The following is a 16,150-nucleotide window of genomic DNA, read 5'->3' as shown; positions in this document are numbered from 1 at the left end:
AAAATGGCACAGGTGGGGCTTGGGTTACATAGCATTTTATTTCATCTGATCTCCTTGGCTTCTCCTAATTCCTCACCTTTAGTATTCAAGACCTCAAATTCAATTTTGCACCGTATATTTAATTTACTTTATTATTTCCTTTCTTGCTTTGGGCTCTATCACAATATTATTTCTCTCTCTCTACAGCACAATGAATTATAAATCTTCCACTCTGGATCATGCTAAACTCTTCCAAATGTATTTCCTGGATGATTTAGTCCGAGTTTCTTCCCATCTGAACCTGAAACTGGTGATTAACCAGGGCCCTCGTTTATACTTGTCTTAAAATCCCACCATAAATTCAATCAGTTGTTCCACAAATGTTTTATTGCCTTGATTTGTGGAGTCACCCAAATGAGACTTTCCCTCATGTCCGGGAGGCTGGCCTGGAGGAATCCAAAATGTCTGAGGAAAATGTTTAAAGATCTCACCAGAGGTAAAATAATGAAGTAAATCCATAGCTAGTGAATTCATTACAAGAAATGCTTGAAAACCCCTATGATATGAATTTACGCTAGTATCACGATTACTGCTATGGCTACCTTGGTCCACTGAGGACTGCCATTTTGATATCCCTTTTGAAAGCATTTTGATACCAATTCAGAGGTGAAGGTCAACCGAGCAGTCTGGCCATGTCTGCCCCCTCTCACCTCCCAAGAGTGACTGCAGAAATGAGATGGTTATCGACATTTGGTTCAGAGACAATCTCTGATCCCCTACGTCTTCGGTGCTCAAGACTGCCTTCCTGTGCTGGCCACTGTTCGGGGAAGTGGGGCAGTTTGATGCCAGATGAGCAAAGGCCTGGTGAGGCTTGGCTTTGCTTAGGGGAGAACAGGGAGGTTCCCACCACGTCAGCTCTACTACTGTTTCATCGTCCGCTTCTTTGATGAGAAGGGAGCAACATGGTTTTCTTGGACCTTACCAATGTACCTGAGCTAAACTTTCCTGCTGTCCTGAAGGAGGGAGGAGCTCAAACGTTAGATGATAGTAGTAATGGAATGTAGAGAAAGCAGTTCACATGGTGCCTGGCACCCACAAAGTGCTCAGCAAATGGGAGCTATTCTTCCTCTTCCTGTGTGAAGTCACATGCTTGTGGAAGAAGAAAACTCAAACTCCTTTGTGAACTCTTTTCAAGTCCTAGTGGGCGCTGTAGGACGAGTCCCCATTAGCCCAGCTTCTCCTGCCTCACTGGCTCCCGCACCTCGCACCCCCCTCCCCGCCATCTTGAATTTGGCCCAGGATGCAGGGATGCAGCCGTATAGTCCTCAGAGATGGGGAGACACAGCTTCCCGTGGAAAATAAATACAAAAGGGCATCGGGAGGAGAGGCTCATTACAAAACCATGCCTTCCAGACCCACAAGCAAATTCCTTTGCATTACCTCAAAGAGATGTCTAATCCTTTGCCCTCAGACACAACTGCATTTACACTTTTCCAAATGGAAGGGGTTTTGCCTTTTTGGTCATGTTATTTTGGTAAGATTAGTTGTAATCCCTGCCCTGTAATTCACTTTGCTTAAGATTTGGAAGTTCTTGCTCCTTCCACTGGCGCCAACTCTACATGTTGTAGTTTTCAAACCCCCTTTCTGACCAGGCTGCTGAGCTTGCTGGTCTAGCCGAGGTGGAGTGTCCAGCCAGGGGACTAAAGGCTTGAACAATGATCTTATTTTCTGTAACCAACAGCACCAATACCTAGGAAAAATAGGCTATTTTTACATAATGACTTCACTTGCTGCACACGTTAAGGCGCTCCATTTGTTAAATATAGTTATTGCTATTTTGAAACTGAAAGAGCTGGCTGTAATTTTGGAAAGGTGGGACCCTGCCGATGGCAGGAAGTACATGCCTGATGGACATGACAGGCCTCTATAGCCACCCTTCTCCTTCCAGGCGAGGGCAGGCCCGTTGGGAGTTCCTGGGACTCCTTTTGAATTCAGACGGCCTTGCCTCTGCCCTCTTTGCAGGCCTCATCCTGTGGTACCAGGCCGTGGGGGAGAGTGTGCGCTGGGACCTGTTTGAGGATGCTGGGGGCACGTGGGACACTATCTTGAAGGACAGCTGGACTTTCCTAAGGAGGCATTTCCATAGGGAAGAGGGTACCAGGTAAAGGTCTAGGCGCCCACTGGGAGAAGCCTGCCCTCCAACTCCTAGCCCAGAAAAGCGCGGACACAGATGCCAGCCGGCAGCCTGGTTCCCAAAGTACCTGCGGGGACGATGACCCTTCTCTCGTTGGTGGTCATGTTGGGAGGAGGGGGGCCGTTCTTCTCGTCCATGTAGCTGTTGTAGTTCATGGCGTTGGACTCGCTTCCACCAACCAGCTTGCTGCATTTGCTAACACTGCAGTCCACCGGAGACTCCCTGGAGTGAGAGGACACAAAGCCCAGAGGAAGTGATCACAGCAGCTGCCATCAGCCCAGCATGGGCCGACAACCATGGCGCCGTCTCCCAGCCCCACTTGGTGTAATGCTGTTGCTGCCACTGCTGCTTTATTTCTCTCCTCCACGCCGCCACCAGAGTCTTCTTCAAATCCCAGCCCAATCCTATAATTACGGTACTTAAAAACTTTTGGCAGCTCCTCACTGGCCTCAGACTACAGTCTGGACTTCTTAGGACGGTGCTGCAGCCCTCCCGATCTGACTGCGGCTGACATTTTTAGCCTTGTCGCCAGGCAACCTCTACTCCAGCCTGCAAGTGCACGGGCCCCCAGGCGGCCCCCAGGTAGGCCTCCACACCCCCCACAGTGCTCTGTGTCTGCCTTGGTCCTAGCACCGGTCACACCGTGGGATGGTTAGCATGGCAGAGGCTCTTCCCCTGGCTGGATTGGGAGTTTCCTGAAAGGCTGACATTTCCTTTCTCCTTTAAACCTCAATGTGTTACGGAGAACCTTCCAGAGGAGATGAGTGAGCGATGTTTTCTGAGTGGACTCTATTGCATGGATCTGATTTTAATGCATTTCTCGTACACTGTTCTATCTGAACTTCCCAGGACGCCTCCCAGGTAGCCATGGCAAGGGTTCATATCTCCTCTTTATGGTTGAGGGAACTGAGAGGTGAGGTGACTGGGCCAGGGTCACACAGCTAGTAAAAGTGGACACAGGACACGGGTTTGGTGTTAAGCCTTCCTATCAAAACACACACGCAGGCATGGCTGGCTGGATCAGTTGGTAGAGCATGTGACTTTTGACCTCAGGGTCCTGAGTTTGAGCCCCACACTGGGCCGAGAGTTTACTTTAAAACACACACACACACACACACACATGCACGCATGCACACACGCAAACGGGCTGGTTGCTGCATGAAGGAGGAATAGAATTCAAGAATGTCGACCTGACAGAGAGGTTGTGGCTCTGGTGGCAGGTTGCAGCCCTGGCCATCATGCTCACAGAAGAACCATAAGAAAGTGCACAAGGGAAAAATCATCCAACCCAGCCTTGATGTCTGTAGCCCAGTTAGAGGCTGCTCCCTGGCGTCAGCTCAGCCCTGAGCAGCTGTCTGGAGATCTAAGCTGACACCCCACTTGTGGCCCCCGGTGCCCAGGAGCAGACTGGCAGAACGCTCCACACCCACCCCCCCAGCCTGGCATCATGGTCCCCCCTCCCAGCATGCCCAGGGAAAGTGCCATCCCACCCTGCCCTAGCTTCCGTTCCGCCACTCTAGCAGCAGCAGCGGGACCAAAGGGGACGACTGGAAGGCCCCGGAGAGGCTGCCGCCGTGGTTACACAGTGCCGCAAGCATCAGACCTGGGAGACAGCCAGTTCTCTCAAGAGCTCCAAACCAGGCCTTCAGACCAAGGAGTTCAGATAAGGTTCAGATTACAGTGGCCCAACCTTGGGCCGCAGAAAGACTCCAGGCTTCCCAAAGGCCTGGCCACTGCCCTTCTCGCTCTGCTCTGGGCAGGGACCCACCATCCTGAGGACTTAAGGAGCCAGGCCGTGCCAGATGGGTCCTCGCCCATCCCGCGGCTGGTGGCGGCCCCTCCAGAGGCAGGGAGGGCAGTCCGGATCACAGAGGAAAGGAGGAACAGCCTGGGGTGGGGCGGGGGCTCAGGCAGGGGAGGGGGGCCAGAGCACATTCAATAAAGACAATTAAATGAATTTGTTTCTTAATCTGAAAGGAAAAAAATATTGAAGATCACTTATCATAGCTGGGAGATAAATGGTCCACTGAGATATTAGAAGTCAGACGGTAATTTTTTCCTGATGTCTTACAGAGGGGAACATGGGCTGAAAATGAAAATAAGATGTATAACTTACACATGTTAGAATTTAAGGTTTTACTATTCGCCTACTGTTTTTCCAGGCAGAGAACCAAGAACCAGCCGTCAGAGCCCCAGATTGTTGAAGGTTTAATGTCCCCATGGCAGTCTGAGGGGAGGCAGTAGCACATCAGGGCTTTTCACCAGTTTGGCCCTCCGGCTTCTGCTGTTGAGGCCTTGGCCTGCCCTGAAGCCGTCGCAGCAAGACCCCGGAGCTGCGGCCGAGCTGAGCTCGCGCCAAGCTGGCCGCGCCCCCAGCCCTCCTTCCAGCTACCCGCCGCTGCGCGCCTGCGCACACGCGCACCGACGCGCCCACGCGGAACTGCGAGCACACACACGCAGACCCCGGCACACCCCCAACACACATGCACACGCACACACACACACCGCCGCGGCCTGGCAGCCTGTCCCAACATACTTGTCCATTGTGAAACAACCCAAGTGCAGCAGGAGTTTGGAGGATTAAGTTGGCCTTGAACCAGGGGAGCAGCGTTTTCATTGGCTGGGAACCCCGCGGCAGAGGGTGGGGCGGCCCAAGCACACACTTCCTCTGGCGGATGCTGGAGTGCAAGGGCCGTGGGCAAGGGCGAGAAAACTCTCAGAGAGAAGAGCCACGTCCAACGGGGCGGGGGAGGGGGGTCGTGATGGAAGAGGGGGTGCTGCTCCGTAGGCTGAGCTCCCCATTAAGAACATCATGGAGCCAAGGTTTGGAAAATCATTTCCCACGTCGGCTGGGCCTCTGGCGGTTGCTGAGCTGAAAACTGACCTCTTGCCGTGCAGAGGTGAAAAAAGTCAGAGCCTCAGAAATTGCGAAAGTGGGGCGACCCTTTATGCCATAGGCACGTATGGCAGGGCCAGACCTTGGTGCCAGGAATAGAGAAAAACAAATCTGAAAAGAGGAAACATTTGGTAAAAGCCACCTGGTCTGGGATGGGGTAAGAAGAGGAGCCATGAGCACCAAAGCGGGATGGGCACCGGCCCGGGAGGTGGGCGTCCAGGTCACAGGATCCCCCGGCTCCCACAGGAGGACATCAGAACCACCGCGGGGACCAGGGTTCGCTTGCTGGGGTGACCTGGGGGCTGTACAGGAGTTGGAACCTCCTCACTTCCTATCCGCAGAAGTTCTCATCTTTCTGCTTCCTCCTGTCTCCTTCCTCCAGCACCTGTGCAGGCACCTGCTCCCCAGCTGTGCAAGCGGATGCGTCTGGACGCCCACTCTTGGGTACTCCTCCTCTGCAATGAGGCCCTGTCCCGGCGGCCAGTCCCCTCCGCCAGGGGTGCCCTCGGAGAAGCCTGGGTCCACCCTGGACCACCACACGTGCCCAGGCCGGCCCTCCGTTGACTGCTCGGGGAGAAAAGAAAGGAAAGCCGTACCTTTACCGCTGGCCGGCCACACTCCCCTCCGTTCGCCAGCTCGTGGGCCCTGTGCCTCCCGCAGACAGCAAACGCCTCGCATGCGGCCATTGGGCTTGACAGCTACGCTAAGGGTGGGTACAGGTGAAGCACAGCCTAGAGGCTGCTCTTTAATGAGGCAGCTGGCGCCTGTGAAGAGGCCCAATGAAAACAAGAGGGGGGGCGAGGGGGAGCACGGATGGAGGGGAAGAGGTTCTGCCATTCAGCCAGCCCGCACTGCTGCTAATTTGTATTGAGACCTGCACTTACAGCTAGCATGAGTTGGGGCCCACAGGCAGCTGAGAGCCCTGGGACAGGTGACAAGAGGGTCTGGGGCAGCCACAATAGAGCAGGGAGGAGGTGCTGGCTCCAAGCGTGTGACTCAGAGCATCTCCCTCTCAGGGCAACAGAAAGCCATGGCAGGAGAGGCCCCAGCAAAGGTGACGTGGACCCTGCAACTTCCTCCTTTAGTTTCACCGTGGGGCAATTTTTCCCGTTCTGTTTTCCTATGTTCGGTGAACGCTGCTTAAAAAATCCTGCCAGTGATTTCCAAGAGGGCCTTGCAAAGTGTTAAGCAATTTAAAACAAGGTGAGAATGCTTGAGTATTTGGGTAAGAGAAGATTTCAAAGACTACTCCCAAGGATGACCCCTTCAGCCTATAACAGATGTTTTCTCTACCTTCCCACTCAACCCCCAGCAACTCAGAGCGCACGACCCAGAGAGCCACAAGTGTGCAGCCCAGGCTTGCGGTCGGTGGATTCCCTGTATTCACACAGCTCATGCGAAGCACCAAGGCCACCCAAGCCATGCAGTCGCATTAGGGCCTATTACGTGTGTCTTCCCTGCGGCGTGCATACCACGCACCATTGAGCGATCTGTGTTGACTTTAGGATTTCTGTAGGATCCATGCCTAGATGTGTGCTTGTTGTTTTTAAAAAGGAGTACTCAACAAGTGAGAAGCAAATTTCAAGGAGAGGAAAGGAAATCACCCATAATCTAGCCATTCGCCCTAACCGCATAGCTGTTTTCACCTTCTTACATAGCAGGTGCTCACAGCTTCTCCAGAAGCCCGGGGACAGCTTCCCACCCAGCTTGTGTGACATGCTCCATACTGCAAGGTTCAGAACCCGAGGAGGCCCCTGAGAGAGCGGCTCTGCAGTCAGAGAGGCAGAAGTTACAGCGTGTGCGAGGCTGATCTTCCTGTAGGTGGAATGCGAAGTCTCTCCGTGTCTCCTAAGAGCATCCAAGAGCCCGCTGGCCCGTGCTAGAGGGTGTCAGGGTAGACAAACGCCAACCCAGGTCCTGCCTGCCAGACACACAAAGCAGCAGGTCCTTGCATTGCCCCGTCCATAAAATAATACTCTTTCCCTCATGGGATGTTTTTCCCTTGATCCCCGAGGTTGAGGCAGGATGCAGCTAAGAGTTATCTGCAGACCACAGCCTGGGGTCAAGTTGCTGAAGTCTACATACATCACAGAACCTATAGGCCTTGCTGTTCCAAGAACAACTCATCCTAACAGATTCAACCACGGCAGGAAGATATGAAGAAAGAGAGCAAACCTCCCACAACATGGGCCAGCTAGGCTCTCCCTGAGCTCCCCAGACCTCAGTCTCTCCACGTGACCCCGTGCCCCTGGTCCAAATGACTTAATATTGGGATAAAAAGCAAGAGGGGCAGTGTAGCTCTGGGCACAGAGGATACCTGCTCCAGAGACACGAATATCTATGGGGTCTCCAATGAGCGTGAAATAACTCCTAAACCCAAGGGGGATTGTCTGCAGCGTCTGGCCCAGCGCTGCCCCGTGGTACAATGTGAGCCACATAGATAATTTTCAATTTTCTAGTAGCCACATTTTTAAAATAAAAAAAAACCCAGGTGAAATGAATTTTAAAATATATTAAAATATGTTAATATATTAACTCACTGAGCCAAAAGAAAATTATCCAAAAGAAATGATCATTCAGCCAAAAGAAATGATCATTTCAACATAATCAATATAAAAATAATTAATGAGATATTTTATCCCCCCCCCATACGCTTGGAAGTCTTTGTGTAATAAACGGTGTGTATCTTGCGTTTCGAGCACATGTCCGTTTCGGATTTCAAAGCGCTTAAAAGCAACGTGTGGCTGGTGGCCCCTGCACTGGATGCCACAAATCTAGTCCATGAGCCAAGACACCCCACACGGGATAGATACTCTGCTTTGGTTTTCTCATCTGAAGTTAGGAATTCATTTCAATAATACTGAGGGGATCAGGGAAACAGTGTCGATGATGAGAGATTTAAATTGCCTGGCGTCTTTTTCATCGTGTCCTTTCTTTTTGCATGATGAAATAATAGACTCTGACATTGTTCCATCCTCAGCAAAGACATTTTTCTGAACACCCTTGCTCTCTGCTGCCCACTGGGCCAGCTTACATGTGAGCTCTTGGAGAATATTTATGGGGTGCTGCCAATGGCTCTGAGAGTCCACTGGATCTTGTTTCCCCAGGGCGGGTAAGACTACATCCGTCCCTCTGCACCTAGGCTCTCACCTGCGGATGGTCTGGGGCAAGGCAGGCAAATCAAACACAGGGGCTGCTCTGTGCTACCAGAGCCACGTAAATACCACATCTGCTCTTTGGGGGGGGGGGGTGCACATGGCTCTCCTCCAACTGGCCTCTGGTGTGACAGTGGCCAGGGCTGGCTGGCAAGTGGGTTCTGAAAACTGATTTCCTTGGGGGCCCTCTTTGCCCAGGATTAGTATGTTGGAGTGCCCTACAGGGGAGACAGTGGTCAGCTCATAAATGCAGCCTCCCCTGAGCACAAACGCAGGCTCGAGCTGAGGCAGTGTCCGCAGACCTTGGTATCTGTCCCGACTTATACACCGATGACCTATATGGCTTTGAATAAGCATCTTCTCCTTTGACTCTGGTTAGCCATGCATCATTCCCTTATTCATTTCTCAACTATTTACTGAGCACCTATCATGGGCCAGGCACTGCTCAGTAGACAAAACAAGGCCCTGCCCACAGTTTAGTGAGGGCTGTGATAAGAGCCAGGAAGAACTAAGAAGAATCTGTGCAAAGTAAAGAGGGATGGGTGCTGTTTTCAATCATCATGTGGTCAGAGAAGGCCTCTGAGTAGGTGACATTCAGGCAGAGACCCGGAACAAGTTGGGAGAGAGCGTCATATGACTAGATGGAGTAGGAATGTTCCAGAGAGAAGGAACACAGGCATGAGACTCTGAGGCAGGAGTGTGCTTGGGGTCCAGAGTCTTATGTGGCTGGTACGGAAGGAAGGAGTAAGATAGGAGGGATAAAAAGGGTTTCATAGGGATGGGGGGACGGGGCATGTGAAGGACTGTGGATTTTGTCACAAGAGAGTTAAATATTCTGGAAGGTTGACTCTAGCCACTGTCGGAAGAACAGACTTCAGGGAGGCAAGTAGAAGTGGGGAGAACAGGGTGCTACTGGGGTGGCCTAGCAGGACAGGTGTTGCTGGTCTGGGTTGGGGTGAGGCTACAACCGACCAAAGACGCTCCAAGTGTGGAATCTGGATTTCCCACAAGCATCAGGAAGGTCCATCCTGTGGTTGGGCCAGTTTGGGAAGCACTGCCAGGTCGGGTGCTGTCAACAACTGGACCGTGAACCCCAAAGCACAAGGTATGGGCGGAGAGGGAGGGGGCGGAGAGGCAGCCCACAGGCCAGGAGTCAGAAGGCGCAGCTTTGGTGCCAACTTTGTCTCCCCTAAATCCTTGGACAAGGCATCAACCACCCCCCCTGCCCCCAGCGCTCAATCTGCCTTTAAATGTCAAAATGTAATCGCAACATTTATCTCCTAGCATCATGGTGGGGAGCAAATGATAAGATAATATGGAAAAAGTGTTTAACAAACTATACCCCCCCTACACTGTGAGGAACTCATTACCCTTATCATCTATGTGAAGAGATGCTCCTGGCTTAGAACCTCTGAACCTTCCTAAAATGCCAGACTCTGAGACCGTGGCTGGGATCCCAGTGGCTGGTTCTGGTTAGTGGGATTGAAATGTGGTAGGGCTGGGTGTTCCCACAGGCAGGTCTGAGGCCGGGGGTTGTCTGGGGGAGGTCTCCTCCCCAGCTGCACGCTCGCCCCCTTCTCTCTCCTTCTCTAGACTTGTTTCCTTAGTGACCTCATCCACTCTTAGTGACAACTCTTTAGAGATGATGCCCAAACCTATGTTCCAGCCCCCAAATATTATCTCAGCTTTAGTTTCCAACGCCTAGCAGACATTTTTATCTGGATGTTCTACTGATTGCTCACAGGAATCTCAGAGGGAACATTGACATCTCTTCTCAAAGCATTTCCTTTCCTACCTCCCATGGCTAACGGCACCGTCCTTGCTAAAAACATGCATGCTCCAGGCTTTTTTTTTTATTCTTTCCTCTCATACCCTCCGTCCCCCAAAATAGGCTTCTATATTTGTCCACTCAGCCCCGCTAATTATCCCTTTGACTTGTCCTTCCCGTAGCTATCCCTTTTGATTTCCCTAATCATTACCATCACTCAAATTCAGAACTTGATAATTTCTTACCGGGATATTTCACTAACTTCTTATCTTTCTGATGCTCCCTTCCTTCCCCACCCTCTATATACAAAGGTCGTCAGCTCTGGAAATCAAGCTCTGAAGATATTACATGTCAAGTCAGTATCTGCATGTGGAATAAATTTTGTATTTTCTTAGCGTGCTAGTCAGGGCCCTCTCTTAATTTTCATTTTTTTCTCCCTATGCTGTAGGCCCATTGTCTGGCCCGATAGTTCATGAATGAGACCAATGTTTTCTCTCTTTTAGACCTTGGCTCAGGATGATTGCTAACACTATCGAGCACTTTCTGAGTCCTAGGCACTGTCCTGGGTCCTTCCTCCACAGCATCAGAGTTAACCATCGACACAAGCCTTATGAAGAAAGGCTTGGTTCAGAAAGGAGGTTCAGAAAGGAGGCACAGCCCCAGTTCCGAAAGGAGGAAGCTGGCGCTCAGACAGCGAGAGAGCTCGTCCAACGGCAGAGCAGGGCATGAAACCTGGGCTACCCATGCCCCAGGCGTGCCCTTCCTCGCTCCTGTGAATCTTCTCTCCTTGGGCTCTCCTCCCTGCATTTCCACAAGGAAAGTCTTCCTGACCTGGGCACCACCAAGTTCTAATACACCTTCCAAGTGTGATGTGTCCTTCCTGGCACCTAAGTCCATAGATGTGTTCACCTTTACCATCACATCCGGACTTTTACTGCAAGAATGGTTTGGTCATCTCTGAGACCTGCCCAGAGAGGGCAAGTATCTTCAACAGGACAAGGGACGGTATGTTATCACTAAGTTATCCCCAAAAGGGACTCCACCTGGGCCTGACACAAAATTGGCGTTCCATACGTGTCTGCCTTGGGTCATGAGCCTGACTCCGACCTTCTGAGAGCAGAACCAAGGCTCAGAGGGCGAGGTGGGCTGCCTGGCCCTGCTCCACCCCCAGCCCTCTGTTTTATAGCCGTCTTTTGTCTCAGCTCTCTAGGGACTGACTCAGGCTCCCTGGCCCTGCACCAGAGCCCCACCTGCTGCAGGCACCCCGAGCGCCAGAAGCCGCTTAGGTCAGATCTGCTTGACTTAGACACCTGGGGAGCAAGCGCGCCTCAAGCCTCCACCAGCCCCGCACCTGGCAGCGGGCGGTGCCTAACCCCGGAGGCTTACCTGGATCCATTCATGTGGTCATACTCCCGCTTGACATTGACCCTCACCGGCTGATTAATCCACTCCTGCTGCGGTGGGAGGGGGTTGATTTTGTGGGGCTGGCCATAGTCAGGGCTCCCTGAGGCGGTCATGTCGGCCTTGGGGAGATGGGCCGCCGCTCCGTAGGCAGAGTCGAAGAGGGACTGGTCGTCGCTCACCACCGACAGAGCCTCCTGGAGGGTCAGAGAAGGAGACCGAAAGCCCAGTGTCAGTTCATCCCGCGTCACTCTTCACCTACTCTCCTTCTGAGCTGGCAGGGTGGCCCAGGGCTACCCCAGGCGATGGTCCGGATTGCTGATTGACTCACACTCTGGGGGGCAAGTTTACCCTTATGCAAACTCCATGGGTTCTTTGACCCTGCCTGAGGAGGGATCTGGGGCAGTGGGGTGGGGATGGGGGAGCCGTGGGAGCACGTTCCCTGTTGGGTCTGTAAAGAGGAGGGTGGGGAGCAGGAGGCCGGGAGGAGTGGTTACACAGTGCGCAGGTGCAGCGTTCTGGTGCTGCTTGAGCGCTGGGCTCTTTCAGGCCTCAGCAGAAACGCCTCTGGCTAGCTGTGGGGAGCAGTCGGGCTGCAGGGGGATTTGAAAGTGAGCATTTATTTTATAGGTGAGGCCAGTGAGACCCACCCAGAGAGGTTAAGTATCCAGCTCAAGGTCACACAAGGGAAGGGTGGGGCCAGGGCTGTGGTTGCTTCTAATTTCAGTTTCCTTATCTGTAAACAGGAATAAGAATAGCTTTTTCAGAGCTGATTAGGTGGGTTAAATGAGAAAAATCTTGGTACAGGTGTTCAGCTTGAAGAAATGCCCCGCAGTTTTCAGAGGGGTTCTCCAGGATGGGCTCGTGTGTCTTACACGGCCGTGACTCAGTTGGGAGGCTGCCTGCCTCCTTCCTGGGGACCGTGCTCTGTCGTGCACTCTTGCCTGACTCCTGGAGATGAGAGCTTCCTGTCTAAATTCTGATGATTCAGCTTGCCTAGGAACGAGGGCAGAATGTCAGCTCGGTGGATGCGGGAGTCCCTATGTAAGACCCTCGGTCTGCCCACTCATATTGCCCCATCCCGCAGTCTGGCTTATGGAGATCTGGATGGAAGAAAGGAAGCCTTGCCCTTGGCAGAGATCTCCCACCCACCAAAGCACCATAATCAGATGCTTCCACTATGCCAACCCCCATCAAATCACAGAGGCCCTGAGGTCACAGACTGGGGTGTGATGTGCCCTATATCACATAATCACACCAAAGTAAGTTGTCTGCCTTTCAGAAAAGAAGGGAACAACCTATAACACAGAATTAATTTATGATCTATGCAATCTATAATTATACAATCTCTCATTGTGAAGATGAGATGGAACACCGTACGGGCAATGCTCAGAACAGTCTCTGGCACCTAGTGCCCCCCGATAAATGTCAGCTATGAGAATTCCTAGTGTTCGAGAACAGGTTCTCTTAGGGGGTGAATTGTTCTCTTAAATTCACATGTTAAAGCCCTAACTCCAATACCTCAGAAATCTGACTGTATTTGGAGAAAGGGACTTTAAAGAGGTGATTCAGTTGACATGAGGCTCTTCAGGTGGGCTCTGATCTGATCTGACTGGTGTCCTTACAAGAAGAGGGTATCTGGACGCATGTAGTCCACCATGCAGAGAGGGGCAGGCAAGCCATCTGCAGCCGAGGAGAAGAGCCCTCAGAGCCCGCCAGTGCCCTGACCTTGGACTTCCAGACTCCAGAAAGGTGAGAAAATCAATTTCTGTTGCTTCCACCACCTTATGGCAGCCCGAATACGCCACCTTTACTTAAGCCCTCCCTATACTTGTAAAATTACACATAGCTCCACCAGCTAACCATTGCTGTTTCTCCCAGGGCCATTTGCAACCCCAGCAGGAGGACAGCCAGATTTCAAAGAAAAACGCTCTTCTGTGGCTGCTTCCGGCTGGGATCGGGGAAGAATTACGGGAACCTACTCCAGGAAGTCTGCTCCTGCACCAGAAGGCTTTGGATAGTAGAGATAGGGCCAGTGATGGCCGTTTCAAAGCTGAGCTGCCTGCACCGTATTGAAAGGCTCACATCCCCCCACCAAGTGTGTGTCCCCTGATCCCCACCTAAGATATGCCGGGATCCTTCTTCATTTTCCACCTAGTGCCCTTGTGCATGCTCAGAGGAAAGCTAGGCTTCCTGGAACCACTCTGTCTTTTGGTTATTCGACCCATTTTCCATGTCAGTTAGGGAGCAGACCTGGCTCCGTACCCCAGACCAGTTTTGAGTTGCCATCCAGGCCCTCAGTGTTACAGTTCCAAGTTGAAAAGCGTGACATCGTATCAGTCCAGAGAGTTGAGCCTGAGTCCCTGAAATTCTACACTGGGAGCAGAGACGCATTACCACCTAGGACCCGTAAGTGTGCTTTTGGGGAGAAAGGTGAACACTCACCAGTTTGGCTACACAAAGAGACGATGTGTAAGGAATCAGGAATCGTCTTCTACTATGGAGAGTAGCTTTATGCTCGGTCAGTCATGCACAAACCTTGGAGTTTCCAATTAAAGAATTTCTTATCTCCCTTCCTCTAGGTTAGGGGAAACGATGGTGGAATAATTGAAGGAAAGAGGCAGGACTGGAGATAGTGAAGCTCTGGGGAAGCAGGAGCGATTGCTTCCATCGGGATCCCCAAAGAGAGTGGGCCAGGAAGCAAGAGAAGGCAGGATTTCAAGTCCAAGGGGGCCAAACCCTGGCAAAGCCAGGGTTCACAGCAACAGAAAACAGATGAGACAGAGTAGGGGCTGCTGGTGGCAAACCACGGAGAGACTTCTTAAGGAAATGAGAATGAATAGCTTCCAGGACAAAGGGTAGGTGTCGTAAAGGGCACTAAACCGGTTTGAACTCATTTTGGAATGTAGTTCACAAAGGATACTTCAGTCAAGTGGCAACATCACAGGAGGAGAGATCCCTGATTTCCCCTAGAATGTTGCGGGCCCCTCCTGCCTGACGAGTCGTCGTCTAGCGGGTCAGGCACGTGGGCTTCCCATTGCCTTTCTCTTTCAGACTCTTTCCTCTCTGACAACACACTTGCACACTCTGCCCTCATTCAGCCCACCGTGCATGTCCCCCGGTCAGGTGGCTCCCTCGAAAGTCGTAAATGGATCCTGCCACGGTCCCGGCTCAAATGCCTCCCAGAGCTCACTCGATGCTGACCACAGCAACTGTCATCGGCATGTGTTCCCACAACTCAGCTTTGCCCCAGCTGCTCACCCTTACGTTTCATGACTCCCTCCCCCTGCAGCTCCTGCCCAACGCTAACTGTTCCCGCTGTCCCACTCAGCGGACCCTGCTCCCGTACACTTTGTCAGTCCTTGTGCTGTGGGCACCCTTTCTTTTTCCTTTGCACCTGCGTGCATGTCCGATGCTTCCCATTTTCTAAGGTAAATGAGATCTTCGTCACCCTATGGAACCTTACCTGATAATTCCCTGTGACTCATTTGAGCTTTTAAAAGCCAGGTGAGAAGGGGGCACCTGGGTGGCTCAGTCTTTTTTTTTTTTTTTTTAAGATTTTATTTATTTATTTGACAGAGATAGAGACAGCCAGCGAGAGAGGGAACACAAGCAGGGGGAGTGGGAGAGGAAGAAGCAGGCTCATAGCGGAGGAGCCTGATGTGGGGCTCGATCCCATAATGCCGGGATCACGCCCTGAGCTGAAGGCAGACGCTTAACCGCTGTGCCACCCAGGCGCCCCTGGGTGGCTCAGTCTTAAGTGTCTGCCTTTGGCTCAGGTCGTGATCCTGGGGTCCTGGGATCAAGTCCCGCATCAGACTCCCTGCTCAGCAGAGACCCTGCTTCTCTGCCTCCCTCTGCTCTCCGCCCCACCACTCATGCTCACTCTCTCTTAAATAAATAGATAAAATCTTTAAAAAACAAAACAAAACAAAACCAAAAACCCAGTGAGAATACTGCTTGGGTAGGTGAGTGTGTACGCGCGAGCACACACACACACTCTCTCTCTCTCTTTTCTAATTCCAGTCATTGATAAGCAAAGGGCTTTTTTTCTTCTTCTTATAATGGTATGGAGAAAAGAATTTGTGACTGGGGGAGGCTGGGAAGAGAGAGAAGATGAAGGAGAGCGACTCCTTGTCTGGCCTGCTGGACTGAATTAAGAAACCGAATAAGAGCAGGAGGTTAGAGATGAGAGCCGCTGGGTGGGATAATAGATTTGGGCAGCCAAACAAGCTGGTCGAAGACCCTGGTGAAAACTTAAAGTTGGAGAGGAGAACATTCTCACTGTCTCTGAAAGGAAATAGCACCCCTTTTTGCCATTCAAGGCTGAGAGCATCCCAAGACCACACCCCTGGCAGGTACCCTTCTGTCTTGAAGATGGGGAGCCTTCTCTGAACAGCTTTGGTGGCAGTGGGTGTGGTGAGGGGGGACAGGCCTAGAGGAAAAGGCAAACGGGGAACATGGCACTGGGTGTCTCTGGCTGACAGACTTGTGTGAAGCATCATGTCACCGATGGGGACTCATGGGGCCACTGGGGGGGGGCGGGTTAACGGATATGGGTGTAGGCACCAAGGCGCTGCTTTTATCATGTGAGAAGCTATTGAGCTGTAGACGTTTCGATCCCATACTTGAAGCTTTTACACGTGCACAGCTCTTACTATTTTATGTCTTATAAAGCTGTTTGCTCTTACTTAAACTCTTCAAACTTCTAAAAGTTTAAACACGAAACTCTTACTTGTACTGAAAACTCTTTACAG

General features: G+C 51.8%; 1 protein-coding gene across 6 annotated transcripts in view; it reads right to left on the bottom strand.

Moving 5' to 3' along the window:
* Window positions 1-16,150, bottom strand: part of FLI1 (Fli-1 proto-oncogene, ETS transcription factor) — a 122,259-nt gene that overhangs the window by 40,422 nt on the left and 65,687 nt on the right. For all 6 annotated transcript variants that reach the window (XM_026505414.4, XM_057316587.1, XM_026505415.4 and 3 more), the window contains 2 exons: window positions 11,379-11,590; window positions 2,241-2,395 (listed from right to left, as the gene is read on the bottom strand). In XM_026505414.4, the coding sequence (XP_026361199.1) occupies window positions 2,241-2,395; window positions 11,379-11,590 (367 nt within the window). The remainder of the gene's footprint in view (window positions 1-2,240; window positions 2,396-11,378; window positions 11,591-16,150) is intronic.

Source organism: Ursus arctos, unplaced genomic scaffold (assembly GCF_023065955.2).
Source record: "Ursus arctos isolate Adak ecotype North America unplaced genomic scaffold, UrsArc2.0 scaffold_22, whole genome shotgun sequence".
NCBI classification, from domain to species: domain Eukaryota; kingdom Metazoa; phylum Chordata; class Mammalia; order Carnivora; family Ursidae; genus Ursus; species Ursus arctos.
Note: the sequence above shows the minus strand (reverse complement) of the source record. Positions and strands in the feature narration are given on the sequence as shown.